Below are 14,153 nucleotides of genomic sequence, written 5' to 3'. Positions count from 1 at the left end.
TCAAACGGCCAGACTGCTTGCACAACAGCGTCCGAGCTCCCGCGTCAACCGCTCCTCGCCGAAGCTTCTACTCCGCGCCGGGCTCCGCAAACGTGCGACAGTGTCTGATGCCCGCTGTCCCGGAACCCGCCCCCGTGGGGACCGAGGCACGGCAGGGAAGGGGGGATCCGCCCGGAGAGGAGGGATGGCCGCAGGAGGATGGGAACGTGACAGATGTGCCTCCACATGGAGGACAGCTTGCTCTGGAGGACAGCGGACAGGAAAGGCTACGAACGATGCTCCCGAAACCCTGGTGCCTTCCTGCCCGGGGGGAGGACCGGAGCTGCTTGGGGTATTTGTGCCCGGCCCCTCGTTCTGCAGCAGTAAGGGGACTGGGCCGCCTTCCAAGCACCTCCACACACACGCACAGGAGGCTGGGAGCCACCGAAAGCACAGGAAACAGCACGTACGGGACCTCTTTTTTTTGTTTGTTTTATTATGAAACAAAACAAATGCCCCAGGAGAAGGGTCCATGATTACCAGAGACATCCAAGAGTACTTTCTACCATTTTTATTCTGTTGTGTTGAGGCCAGCACTGCAATAAACAAGCTAAAACTACTTACATTGGACTCATTTTCAGTAACTGACATTTACAGGAATATACTAGAAACGGCACTAAAAAGTTTAAGAAAAGTTACGGTAAACTTGCATGCACATCATACAGAAAAGTAACATTTTAAATATAAAAAAGAAAAACTTCCTGGACGCGTTACGCCAGCATCGAGGCACAGGCTACAGCGGGTGGAACGCGTCCCTTCTCTGGGCGGTGTTTCTCCCAGAGGGCTGTCACAGACGTGGGTGTGGCAGAACAAAAACAAACAAAAGGAAAACATATCTTACAGTTTGTAAGCAAGAGGACGCCGGCCGCCCGGCAGGAGCAAGGGTCTCTGCCCCCTCGGCCTCCGGGGCTCACGTGAGGCCAACCTCCTAAGCGCACGGGTCCCTCCCGCTCGAGAAGAGGCCGTGAGGGGCTGCCCTCGGGTCCTCGGCGCCGGGACGGCCCTGCCCGTCGTCCCGCTGCAGCCTCCCCAGCACAGAGACGTGGAGAGACGGCAGCCACCGCAGGCTGACCTCGAGGGGGCCGAGGACGTGCCCCCAAACTCTAAAGAGAAACCAGCTTTGAAGTCTGCACAGAAAGCCTTAAAAAAGAAAACCGCAGCACCGACAGCCTACGACTGTTCTGGATGGACAGCAGCCCTGCGCGCCATCGCGGCCGGCAGCCTCTTCCCGGGGCGGGAGGGGCAGAGGCGTTCCAGAACCCGATCTCCCGCAGAGCCGGCGGGTACCGAAGGGCTCGGAAACGCGTCCGCTGTGTGAGGAGCGCGGGCTCCCCGACCTACCGGCTCACACAGGCCCCTCGCCACCTCTGCGGCTGGACAGGTGCTCCCCGGGAGCCCCCCTCGGCCCCGTGCAACTCCCGGCACCCTCTGTTCGGGGTCCGTTCGTCACCCGGAGGTGCGCTCGCCGTGCGTTGCCAGAGAGATCCCGCTTTAAGACCCATCCATCGTGTCATGTATTAATTCCTTAAAGTCCTAGTTTAAATATTCCATTAAAGATCTGCTTAGAAAACACCTTTGAAAAACAAGGGTAACTTTAAAAAATGGCAAGTTTAAAATCCACATATATTTTGATTATAAACAAAACGTGATTAAAAGTTTAACTGGCTCAAAACTCACCTAGCGTCAGAATCACCAGCAGTAAGAAAAATGGTAACCCATCCACTGCCCCATCAGTCAGAGTTCCACATCCACCGAGGGCATCCGTGACCGTAAGGGCCGGTGGAATCTGAATGCATTTTATGATTTAAAAAAACTGCCCCCCTATTAGGATACTGAGGACTAGTCCCCTCGTCTGCCTGGAAACGTGCCACCAGACCAAAGGCCAGGCCACCCGCAGCTCCGCCCCCAGCACCCGCCTCCAGAAGTCCTCACAGGGAGGCCTGGGAGAATGCCCTGTGTCAGTCATTTCTGTGCTAATGGGAAAATGCCCTGTGTGGTCTTGGGGAGCGAACCCTCCTGCGGCCGGGGAGTTGGGGGTCTTTCACCCCTGGAGAGAGAAGCCCAGCCGGGGCGAGCCCGGGGGTGGGCTGAAAGGCGGCAGCGGGGCGCCGCTGCCGCTGCCCCTGCCCCGGGGGCTGGGAGGTGAGGGGTGCCCCGTCTGGGGACCCGGACGGCTGACCCCGGCACTCTTGGCCTAAGCCACACGCTCAGAGCTCAGGCAGACAGTGTGGGGCGGGGCGTCCCTGTACTCAAAGGCCGCAGGGCGGCCTCTGGAAGAAACAAAACCAAAACATAACCTTCTGTTAAACTCTGTATATTATTATTATTATTATTTTTTACAATAGAAAGTTAAAAATCAAGACTTAGATTTACTATACATTTTTTTTTCTCTCAGATTACAAAGTTTATATTATATAACTGGGGTTCCCTAAATTGATTTCTTTTAAAACAGTCCTAAAGAGACCAGAGGCGAATACAAAAGAACTCAACAAAATAATAAAAACTGGGGGTGTGCTGCAGCTGGAACTTGTCTGTACGTCTGCAAACATCTCTCTCTCTCTCTCTCTCTCTCACACACACACACACACACACACACACACACACGAAGAACAGACGCGGAACCCCAGCGGAGCCGGGAGGGGGGCCGGCGCGGACGGTGGGGCACGAGCACCTGCAGGCCGGAGTCCGGGGTTCTCCTGCCAACCACTGACGAGGCCTGCACTTCTGCGATATTTTTTTTTTTTAATGCATCTCTTTTGCAGTTTTGTTTTTCTTTTCTTTTTTTTAAAAAAATGACCAATGATGTTAATAAATAAAGTATCCATATATACATGAAGTTGGGGAAACGGTTCCAGGGTGTGCGGCAGCTAAGGAGTTGGGGACACACGTCGGGCTGGGCTTTCGTAGAAAACTGCTGAACCTTACAAAAAGGTCTCCTTTTATTTTTTTATTTATTTTTTTGTCTTTTTAATCTTTTTTTTTGTTTTGTTTTTTGTTATTTTTTTTTTTTCTTAAGTTGAGGTAAAAGTTTCAGTGTATGGAAACCTATGAACTGCACACGCAGCCCCCGTGTTCCCTTCCGGGAGCCCCGGACACCCCTCCTCTCCGCGCCCGCCTGCCTCTCTCCCCGCCCCTGCAGAAGCCCTGCCTAGAGCTGGACGGGGCCCCCGAAGCCCGCACCAGGCTGGCTGTTCTCCGCGCCCCCAGAAAGAGGCGACCCCAGCCGCGAGGCTGAGCTCGGGGCCCAAAGGACAAAGACAGCGCCTGTTTGCCAAGCTGACCGCTTTCCACACGGTACCATCCAGAGAAACTTCCTTTGCAACAATGCGTTCCGGGGCTAGAGACCAGGTGGGGCGTAAGAGAGGGGTTTCGCGAGAAACCTCAGACCGCATCTGGCATGTTTTTTCTACGGCCGTCGGGTCAGCGTTCGAAGTTACCGTCTCCAAGCAACCGAGTTCGGTTACAAAGACTTTATGCAGAGTCGCACCGTCTCATAAAGCCTCACGTACCCACGAGAAAGGTCTCTGACCTATTAAAGCAAAAACTGGAAGCTACCATAACACTGAGTTAAGAAGAAAGCCCGCACACCGTGGAACGAAAGTAGTATATTAACCATAGAAGGGAACGAAAGGAACACTGCAGAGTTGGGGCGTGTGCGACGTTGCTGGTTTTGTGCCGTTCTGGGAGTCCAGAGCTCATTCCGAGTCGCTGCTGTCGGAGCTGGACCCGCTGGAACTGCTGCTCCCGGACGCGGACGAGCTGCTGCTGCTGAGCCGGGACGGCCCTCCCGAGGGCGCGGAGCCCGCTTTCTCTGAGGGAGACGCGGCAGGTGAGAGGCGCTCCCCCGCGCTCCCCCGCGCACCCCCGCACCCGCCGGGCGAGCCCTTCCGGAACGTCCACCGGCGTCACACCGCCACGTCCCGTGCCTCGACCCACCCATTTCTTCACCCCGGAGCTCGGTCGACATTAACGAATGTTTGTTGAAAAGAATGACCGCGTTAACGAGATCATGGTACGGTAAGAGACGCGCTCGGCCTCTGGCCGGGTCCTGGGCACAGAGCTCCTCAAACCCTGGGAATCCCCGGACGGGGACGTCTTTGGTTATCTGCGCGGAGCCCCCTTTACATCACACCCGAGTTTAGGCTCGTGAGCGACTCAGGGTACGGCTGGTCCCCAGGAAAACCGTGTGGAGGGGGCTGGGAACTTCCACCCCCCGGCCCCTAACTCCGGGGAAGGGAGGGCAGGGGAGGCGGAGCGCTGAAATGTTCTCGCTCCCCGGAGCTTCCAGGTTGGCGGACGGGCGGAGGGGCGGGGAGGGTGGCGTGCCCAGCGAGGGGAGGGAAGCTGCACGCCCTCACCCCTGCCACTCCTCCCCTTCGGCTGTTCCTGAGTCGTGCCCTTTACAATAAACGACACGGTAGATAAAGCACTTTCCTGAGTTCTGCGAGCCACTCTAGCAAATTATCAAATCCGAGCAGAGGGTCTCGGGAACCCCAGCTGACAGGTCGGTGGTAAGGCAGGCCCAGGACTTGCACCTGGCATCTAAGAGAAGGGCGGTCTTTGGGGGCGGACCCCCCACCACTGGGGTCTGAGCGAACCCTACGTAAATAGTGTCAGGACCGAACCGGATGGCTGGACCCCACCCACAGCTGGCACTGCAGAGTCAGCGTGAGCAGAAGCCCACGCACTTGGTGACAGAAGTGGGAGTAAAGCTAGCTCAGAGGTCAACAAAGCTAAGTATACTCGAGTCTAGAAAACACAGGTGCGATCTGCTAGGAGGATCTGACGGGGCGTGGGGGGAGGTCAGCAGTATACAGATATCCCCCAGTCACGTGCCGCCTACTCTGCCCTTCCCAGGGGCGATCCCGGGGACCCTCCCAGGCTTCAGAGGGAGCGGGCAGGGCAAGCAGGACTCGGCAAGGCGGCGGCACCCAGCCGCCACACTATCGTGCAGATGGGACCCCGACTCTGATCACCACCTGGGCGCCACCATCCCTGGGGCCGGGAGAAAATTATTTGCCCTTACAGGCTCCAGAGGAAAGACACAACGAGTCAAATCACCTGCTCACCTAAAATAAGGCTCCGCGGTCCACAAAGCACAGGGCCTGGCCAGGGGCAGCCGGGAAGAAAGCCCGCTGCCGGGGGCCAGGACCCCAGTCCCTCTCAAGCCACGGGGTCCACCCCCAAAGACCACACTGAGGCCCTTCCACAGAGTCCTCTCCGGGGGTTCTGGCCTGGGGCGCTCCCACCCATGCCTCCCATCTGCTCAACCTCCCTGCAGGACCGGGGTCCCCAGTTTACAGGCAAGGGACTCGGGGGTTCAAGAGATCGAGAGCTTCACCTAAGGACACACTGCCCCTGAGCCGGGGGCGCCGCAGACCGAAGCCTGGGTCCGCCGGCCACTGCCCTACCGCCGACCCTCCCCCACCCCCGCCAGCAGCAGCAGGGGCCGCCGGGGGACCCCACGCCTCGGCAGCAGCGTGGCCCACGCACAGGTACCTTTCTTGGCAGGCTTCTTGTTGTTCAGCTGTCCGCTGACATCCTGCAGCCGCCTCTCTAACTCCTTCTTCTTTTCCTGAGCTAACTCCTCCTTCGACTTGGCCGCCTGCTTCTTCCCGCTTGTGGCTGCAGAAGAGCACGGAGCTGAGAAGGCGGGGCGGGGAGAGGGCGGGCAGCCACCCCTGGGGCCAAGGCCGCACCCGGCCCTCGGCAGGGCGACCTCCAGGTGCCAGCCAGCCCCCCCCCCCCCACCAGACGCTCACGAGCTGTGCCTGGCCCCCCCCGCAGGGCCGCCGCCCGAGCTCCCTGCCGGGACACGGACCCCGGCCCGCATGCGCTGTTCCCTCGCCACAGGCACAGCCTTTTCTGCAGACCTCACGCCATCCCCACTCCACACGGCGCACAGACGGGCGCGTGCCGCTTGGCGACACCGTCCCCCGTGCGGAGGGCAGAGTCGAGACCTGAACGCTGACCCTCCAACTCACAGTTCTCCTCACGGGCGCAGCTCTCCCTCGGCTCGGCCGCCCCGCACGCCTGTGCCGCCACCTCGGAGTCCAAGGGGAACTTACCGAGGGCCCAAAGTGCGTGACTGCGGGGGTCACGTGACTCCGTCCAGGGGGAAGCAACCGACCCCTCAGAGTGAGGGAGAAAGCCCGATGAGCGGGCCGCACGCAGGTGTAGGCACACGCTGGCTGTTCCCTGGGGCCGGGCGCTGCCCGGTTCTCCTGCCTCCTCGGGCCTGTCCTTTCCCTCACTCCCCAGCACCCGCTGCCCCAGGCAGTGCCTCGTCCCCGTCCGGTGCCAACGTCCGTCCTGGGAGGCCTCTGGACCCTCAACTCCCAGTAAGAGGAAACTGGTCTGCCCCGGCACGGGGACCATCGAGAGGTTCCCTGCAGCCCTGCTCCAAACGGAGCCTCAGGGAGGCTTGTGGAGAAGGCCTTGGCTGGCACTCAAATGCAGGAGGCTCAGGACCGACCCAGGGGTCCTGCCTGTCCCTGTGACCGCCGAGGCATGCACGCGCTGCCCACCTGCCCAAGGGCGGGGGAGGAGGGCCCGGCTGAGCCATCAGCACCGGTCTTTGGGGCACGTGGCGGGAATGGGGGGAGGAGAGTGACCCACCCCACTTCCTAGCTTCCCGCCCCCCCCCCCCCACCGGGCCTACAGAAGAGGGAAGCGGGGGAGGCAGGGGGGAGGAGGACAGAGATGGCAAGTAGGGTGCTCTGCCCCCCACAACTTACAGAATGGCTTCCTTTGCTTTTTCTGTAAACAAGACTTGACGTATCTCTCTAGTTCCCGCAACGTGGTGGGTTTCAGAGTCTCAAAGTCAATCTCTATCTCGTCAGGGTTGGAGTCCCTGAGCGAGGGCTCCCGGGACTGGATGATGTGCACCACCCGGCCCAGCTTCTCCCCGGGCAGCCGGTTGATGTCCAGGCTGAGCTGGCGCTTCTCGTCGTAGCTCATGGGCAAGCCCTCTTCCTCCTCCTCCGAGTCGTAGGAGGCCGACGCCTGCTTGCCGCCCTTCTTGGGCTGCCTGAGGGACGAGGCAAAGAACGCCGTGGCACAGAGCCCCTGTCCCGTCCCCCTGACCACGTGGAGCCCCTGCCTGTGTCCTCCCAGCCCCCGGGGAGCCCCTGCCCTGTCTCCCCAGCCCCCGTGGAGCCCCTGCCCCGTCGCCCCAGCCCCCGGGGAGCCCCTGCCCCATCCTCCTGTCTCCTGCCCCCCACCCCCCGTCCCCCCACCCCCATGAAGCCCCAGCCTCATCCCCTCTGCCCCTTGTCCCCCCAGCCTCATGGAGCGCCTGCCCCGTCCCCTGTGAAGCCCCTACCCCTGTTCCCCCAGCCCCCATGGAGGCCCTGCCCCATGTCCCTCCCCCCCCCCCCACCCCGTGGAGCCTCCAGCCCCTGTCCCTCCAGCCCCCCTGAAGCCCCAGCCCCTTGCCCACATTCTGTCTGGCCTTCTTCCTCTCCAGGACCGGGCTCTTTTACCAAGGGGCAAGCCCAAAGTGGTGCCCCAGGCAGAGAAGCCAGGTGGGCTGAGGGCTGCATGTGTACCTGCAGGGATACAGAACACCCTGTTCCAGCAGAAGGTGCTCCACGCCTGAGCCAGGACAGGACTACAGTGGTCAGCTCCCTTCAACACCCCACAGGCGTCTCAAATTCATCTCAAATTCGGCAGGTCAAAAACTGACCTCCATATTGACATAATCCAAAAGGAGACAGGAATGGAGACAGAGGAGTAAAAACCAGAGGGATGACAGAAGACACGGAATGGCAGACCAAAATGCAACTGTAACAATCACTACATTAAACATAAACGGTCTAAAGACACCAACTAAAAGAAAAACAAAGTCGGGCTGGATAAGAAACAAGACCCGACTTACATGTGGTCCGCAAAGCCCCATTTTAAATACAGTGACGGAACTAGGTTAGGAGTAAAGAAATGGGGGAATCAAAGGCTAACCAAAAGAAAGCTGAGCTGCAGTGGGTGTATTAGCATCAGACAGAGGAGACTTCAGAAAAAGGAATATCGTCAGGAAGGAACAGCACGTGGTAAAAGAATCAACTGACCGAGAAGACATCACCGTCCTCAGTGTGCGTGTGTCTAAAATCCAAGCCCCAAAATATACGAAGCAAAACCGGTAGAACCAAAGGAGGCAGACACATCCACGATTACGGCTGGGGACCCAACGATTCTCTCCCTCACGTTAATTAATGCAACAAATCAGCAAGAAGACAGAAGACCAACACCACCATCAACCAAATTAACCCAACTGACACGTTTTTGTCTTTTTTTTTTCCCCCTGACATTTAGGCAACACTAGACCCAACAGTGGGAGAACACATATGCAAGTCCACGTGGAGCATCGCCAAATCTTGGCCATAAAATAAATCTGAAATTCAAAAGTACTGAGATCACACAATGTATGTTCTCAGACCCTAATGGAATTAAACCAGAAACTAGTAACAGAAAAACGTCCAGAGGAATCTCTAGTTACTTGGAAATTAACACGTCTTAATATCCTGTGGTCAAAGAGGAAGTCTGAAGGGAAATCAGAAGATATTTTGAACCAAATAAAATCATATATCAAATTTATAGAGTACAGCTGAAATAGTGTTTAGATAGAAATTAATAGTTATTACTAAATGCTTACATTACAAAAGATCTCAAATCAATAAACCTAAGTTCCTAATTCAAGAGAGCAAGTTAAGTGCAAAGCAAGCAAAGGAAGTAATAAAAATAAGACCATAAACAAAAGGAAGCGAAAGCAGACAAAAACCAATGACGTAAAAGCTAGTTGTTTCTATGGCCAATAAAACCAATCAATCTCCAGATTCACTGAGAAAAAAGACACAAATTACCACCACCAGGAATAAAAGAAAGGACACATCACTACAGACCCCACAGATGTTACAAGGATAACAAAGGCACACAGCAAACAAACCAATGCCCATAAATTCCACAATTCAGGGAAAGGAGCAATGTGCCCAAAAGGCACAGATCCCCAAAACTCACCCAAGAAGAAACTGATAAGATGACCAGTCCCCTAGCTACAAAAATAACTGGGCTCACTGTTAAAAACCTAACAACGAAAACTCCAGGCCTGGATGTTTTTGCTGGGGAGTTCTACTTAATATTTAAGAATGAACACCAACTCTACACATCTACTCAGAAAATAAGAGAGAGCACCTCCCAACTCGTTTTTGAGGCCAGTGTTATACTGACACCAAATCCAGACAGAGAGTACGAGAAAATCTGAGGGAGGCAGGGCAAAACCCGAGTATTCCCACCACCACCTCTGGACAATGCTGCCGTCAACCCAGCTGCCAGAGTCCACATGCCTCTGTCCTCTGGCTTCCAGGCACCACGGCCTGTCCCTTTGGCCTCCCACCTCCACAGCCACCGGACCTCTCTTGCCTGCAGAACCACAAAACCTCCCAGGGCGTCCTTTCTCCCATTACTGCCTCCCACTGACCCCTTCTCCACATGGACCAGGATCTGACCACTTCCAGCTCCAACACTTCCTGACTCCCCTTCACTTGCTCAGGGAATAAAACCAGAAGCCTCAACAAAGCTGGCCCACCTCAGCCACTCCTCTTCCCGACCCAGTCTCTGTTCCTCAGTGGAGCCGACCTCGTCCTGATTCCCACTAGTTTCTAGAACGCTTCTGCTGGGCTCCATGGCTTTGTCCCCACTGTTCCTGACCCTTGGAACCCTGACCCGACCGCTGCCGAGCTTGCTCTTGCACAGCGGTCACCCCTCCTCTGGGAAGCCTTCCTTCTACCTTGCGGGAGAGGCATGCCTTCCCCCCGTCCCCCACTGTCCCCCTTGTCCGGGGAGGGGCAGGCACTCCTCAGGGCAGTGGCTGGTGTGGCAAGAGTGAGGACAGAAGGTAGGCAGACCAGACAGCCGAACCTCTGCTAAGGTGCGGTGCCCCCACATCAAATCAGGAAAACATCCCCAAAGCCTGGAGATGCCAAGGTCTGTGCCAGATGGTGCCCGAGATCGAGAGGCTAGCTGCACGGACTGCTGAGCAAGGCCCCCCAGAGCCCAGTCTTCGCAGCAAGGGCCTCATCTGTCCCCCTAGTCTCCCCAAAAGGCGGGAGAGACAGGACCACCCAGCTCCCATCCCGCTGGATGACGAGAGCCCAGTCTCCGCATCACCGGGACTTGCCCCCAAGGCTCAAAGGCCCAGATCCAGCACCTGGCCCACCACACAAGCACCTAGGACGTGGGGCACTGGGCTCGAGGGGGTCTGAAGGCACTACAGCCCACCTGCTGGCCGCGGCCGTGCTGCTGGCCTTCTTGGCGGGAGGCTTCTTCGGTTGGGCCTGCTTGGCAGGTGGGGCCACCTTGGCCTTCTTGTCGTCCTCGGACTTCGCCTTGTGCCTCTCCTTGTCCTTGTCCTTGTCCTTCTTCTTCTTCTCCTTCTCCTTCTTCTCCTTCTTCCTCTTTGGCTTATTCACTGGGGCCTGCGACAGGGCGGCCAGCTGCTCGTGCACGGCCTTCAGCTGGAAGATAGCAGGTGGCTGAGCAAGGCTGCCCTGGGGCTGGCCCAAGGGGGCCACAGGTGGTGGCGGGGGCTTTGGGGTGCCCTTGGAGCTACCTCAACCTTGCGGGGAGGTGAGCCAGGGCCACCGGGGCCACACCCTGCTGTGGAAAGGCAGGCAGGTCCCAGAGCAGGTGGCATCGAGCTCCACTCTGCCCTCACTGCCCCGTGACGGCTGGAGAAGAGCCGCCTTGCCGTCCTCACCGGAAACGCGGCTCACGGGTGGCCAGGAGGCCAGCAGGTGAGCCTGGTGACACGTGCAGACCAGGACAGGTGCATAGTAACAACCTGATAAATCGCAGCCAAGGGTGCCTGGGGGGGCTCAGTCGGTTAAGCCTCCGACTTTGACTCGGGTCATGATCTCACGGTTCACGAGTTCGAGCCCTGCGTCGGGCTCTGTGCTGACAGCTCGGAGCCTGGAGCCTGCTTCCGATTCTGTGCCCCTCCCCTGCTCACTTGCGCTCTCTCTCTCTCTTTTTCAAAAACAAATAAACATTAAAAAAAACAAAACAAAACAAAAAAAAACCTTAAATGGTAGCTGACGTTCTTCTCACCAGGTATCTTCCAGACGAAGGCAAGTCTACATAGAGGCCTGTTAGGTAGAGGTCTATTCGTCTGCACGAAGGAGCTTTTCCACAGCTTCCTTCAGAAGCCACAGGGAGGCCACGCGGCAGAAGCACAGACTGACCCAGCGCCAGCAGCTACCATGTCGTTTCAGGGACACCCCCCCCCCCCAACATGGGCCACGAGGGGCCACCGTAGGCTGCACCTCACAGGGGAGGAAACGGATCCTCGCGGATCCCAGGCTGCCCGGTGGCTGCACCCAGGGCCACCTTCCCTGTGGCGCCGCCTCTAACGAGGCTCAAGCCGAAGTCCAACGCCAGCCCCACCGTGGTGACCGCGGGGGCACCTGCACTCGGCTCTCGGGCCGCCTCACCCGCGCAGCGGCCAGGGAGCCGGCCCCCCTCAGACGCTCCCGCGGCGGGCGAGGCACCCGGGGTCCGCCGGGACCCCCGGAACGGCCACCGCAAGCCGGGCGGGCGCGACGCCGACCCGCGGGCGCAGCCGAGGGGCCCCCGGAGCAGACGACCGCCCGCACCTGCTCCTGCAGCTCCGCCAGCCTGGTGGCCCTCTCCTCCTCCGAGTCCGAGCTGCCCGAGTCCGAGGAGCTCTCCTCGCTGCTGCGGCTGCTCTCGGCGCCCTTGCTCAGCACGGGGGCCGCGGGGGCGGGCAGCGCCGGCGCCTCCGCGGGCTCGTCCGGCATCTTGGCGAACCGCATCTCAAACACGTCCTGTGGGAGAGCGGGGGCCGCCTGAGGTCCTGGACGCCCACGAGGCGGCCCCTCGGGGCGGGGGACCCACACCCGAGGGCCCCTGAGATGCCCTCGGAGATACACCCACGGCTGCTTGGAAGGCCCCCCCTCCCCAGGCCCCGGGCGCAGGTCCAGGGACAGGCGCCACGGGGCCCCAGCCACGGACACAGCCTTCTAGGAACTGGTCCGAAAGCCCCCTTTCTCAAGCACGCAAACCTTCTGGAGACCGGTGCCTCCCTTTAGCCTCTGGGTCCGAGGCTCTCCGAGGCTGCCCCCCCTGCAAAGCAGCCCGAGTGCCTGCCTTCGTCTGACCTGTGGCCTCTGTGGGCCCCCCAGCTGCTGGGCCTGGGGGCTGGTTTACTTTCCCCCTTGGGGTCACCTTGGGGTTTTTACCGCAGCATCGCATCTCATTCCGACTCAGGCCCAAAAAAAGTCATCCTGTCAAAGTTGGCTTTCGAAAAGCCCCCCCACAGAGCAGGACCCGGGCCCTCAGGAGCACCTCCCGGCCACCCAGGTTCATTTCAGATGGGGGCGCGCAGCCACGTGGGGGCTCTCCCTCTGCAGAGCTCATCCGGCTGCATCCACACCAGATGACTCACATGAGATGCCACCCCAGTGACGAGCCATCCGGCTCCAGAAGCACCCGCTCCGGGTTCTGGACCCAGACTCTCCTCCTGGGGTGAAGACCGCCCCAAAGACACAGAGGCGCAGAGCCAGGGTCTGGCCGGGCCCTGGCACGTGGCCCGGAGGGGCGCGGACCCCAGAGCTGCCCCCGCACCACTGTGGCAGCGCACGCGCGAAACGGCCATGGCTAACCAAGGCTCTCGGCCTCTGTGGCTGTGCTGCCGAGAACCACCTTTTGCAGGACAGAAGCAGGGCCTCCGGCCTCCGCTTGCACACCCGACCTGCCACCAGGGCCGCCTGGCTCCCTTATTAGGCTGCACCGGGTTCCGAAGCATCACAGGGCAAACGGAGGGGAACTCTGCTCCGAGGCACAGCGGGCGTGGTCTCGGTACGAAACCGCAGATCCCGCGGGCTTTCTCCGGGCATCCTGGGACCACCAAGGCCACTCCGCCCTCCTCCCCAGCGGGAGCCGGTCCACGGAGGGCGTGCCCCCCCCCCCAGGCATCAGCACGGCCCCCCCACAGGAGGACCCAGCGGCACAAAGACAGCTTCTCCGCTTCTCCCTCATCCCTCCCTGAGTCTCGGGTGGTCAAGGGTTCTGAGCAAGACAAATGAAAAAAAGCGTTCTAAGCAAAAAACTAGGAACATCTCACGCGACAAACATACTGCGTCCTGGAGACACGGAATGCTGGAAGAGAGAGAGTAGAGGTCCACGATTTTTACTCTTCCCTCCAAAACACTGTTCCAATCACACGACATTTAAAATTCCGCTGCTATTAACTATAACAGCAACAGCGCCCATCACCAAGGGAGCGTACCGGCCCCCGCAGAAACGTGTGCGCAGCACCCAGACTTTGGCCAAAAAATCCCACGCATGCACGTGCACACACACACACACGTCTGTGTGTGCGAGGCGTGAGAGCACAGGTACACAGTCCCCGCACCAAAGGTCAGGCTCGCCTTCCCTACGGTTCCCACACCTCGTCCCACAAACCGCTTTCGGCGTCAGAAAAGGCCACGCCAACAGCCATCGCATACAACCTCCGGCAGCCTCACGGCGAGGCCCCCCCCCCACACCCCCAGGCACGGAGCCGAGAGCAGGAGAGCTGCAGGAGAATGGACACCCCCTCATCCTCCCCGGCCCAGCTGGAGCGCACGCCTGTCCCGGAGGGCGTGTGCCCGCGGCTGGCCTGTCCGCCCCCGGGGAGAAACGTGTCCCGCGGCATTCCTGGCCAGATGTCCCCTGCGATGCCCATGTCCTTCCCGAGTGCCCACCCTGGGCTGGGTCCCGCCTGTGCCCAGAAGGCCCCTCTGCCCGGGAGCGCCTCAGGTTACCTGGAGCTTCCTGGCCATGGCCACCACCTCGTGGTCCGGGGGGTTGTATTTGTAGCAATTGGAGAACATTAACCGGATGTCAGCTGCGAAACCCTGCGCGTCTGGGTACTCGCGGCTGTCCATCTTCTTCTGTAAGACACGAGCGACAGGGTGTGACGGGCGCCGCCCCCACCCAGCAACCCCACTCCCCGCCAGGCCCCGCCTGCATGGACCACTGCCAGCAGCAAGCCCAATAAATAGAGTGAGAGAGAGAGAGAGGGAGAGAGAGGGGGAGAGAGAGGGGGAGAGAGAGAGGGG

The 14,153-nt window shown here is 59.3% G+C and overlaps 1 protein-coding gene across 2 annotated transcripts in view; it reads right to left on the bottom strand.

The window, feature by feature from the left end:
* Window positions 1-3,629: 3,629 nt before the first annotated feature.
* The window catches only part of BRD3 (bromodomain containing 3), a 19,154-nt gene continuing 8,630 nt past the window's right edge, over window positions 3,630-14,153 (bottom strand). For both annotated transcript variants that reach the window (XM_049631006.1, XM_049631013.1), the window contains exons 7-12: window positions 13,857-13,985; window positions 11,685-11,876; window positions 10,312-10,547; window positions 6,777-7,069; window positions 5,539-5,664; window positions 3,630-3,850 (exon numbers count right to left, since the gene is read on the bottom strand). In XM_049631006.1, coding sequence (XP_049486963.1) covers window positions 3,735-3,850; window positions 5,539-5,664; window positions 6,777-7,069; window positions 10,312-10,547; window positions 11,685-11,876; window positions 13,857-13,985 — 1,092 coding nt within the window. In that variant the 3' untranslated portion in view covers window positions 3,630-3,734. The remainder of the gene's footprint in view (window positions 3,851-5,538; window positions 5,665-6,776; window positions 7,070-10,311; window positions 10,548-11,684; window positions 11,877-13,856; window positions 13,986-14,153) is intronic.

This window comes from Panthera uncia, chromosome D4, assembly GCF_023721935.1.
Source record: "Panthera uncia isolate 11264 chromosome D4, Puncia_PCG_1.0, whole genome shotgun sequence".
Lineage (NCBI taxonomy): Eukaryota > Metazoa > Chordata > Mammalia > Carnivora > Felidae > Panthera > Panthera uncia.
Note: the sequence above shows the minus strand (reverse complement) of the source record. Positions and strands in the feature narration are given on the sequence as shown.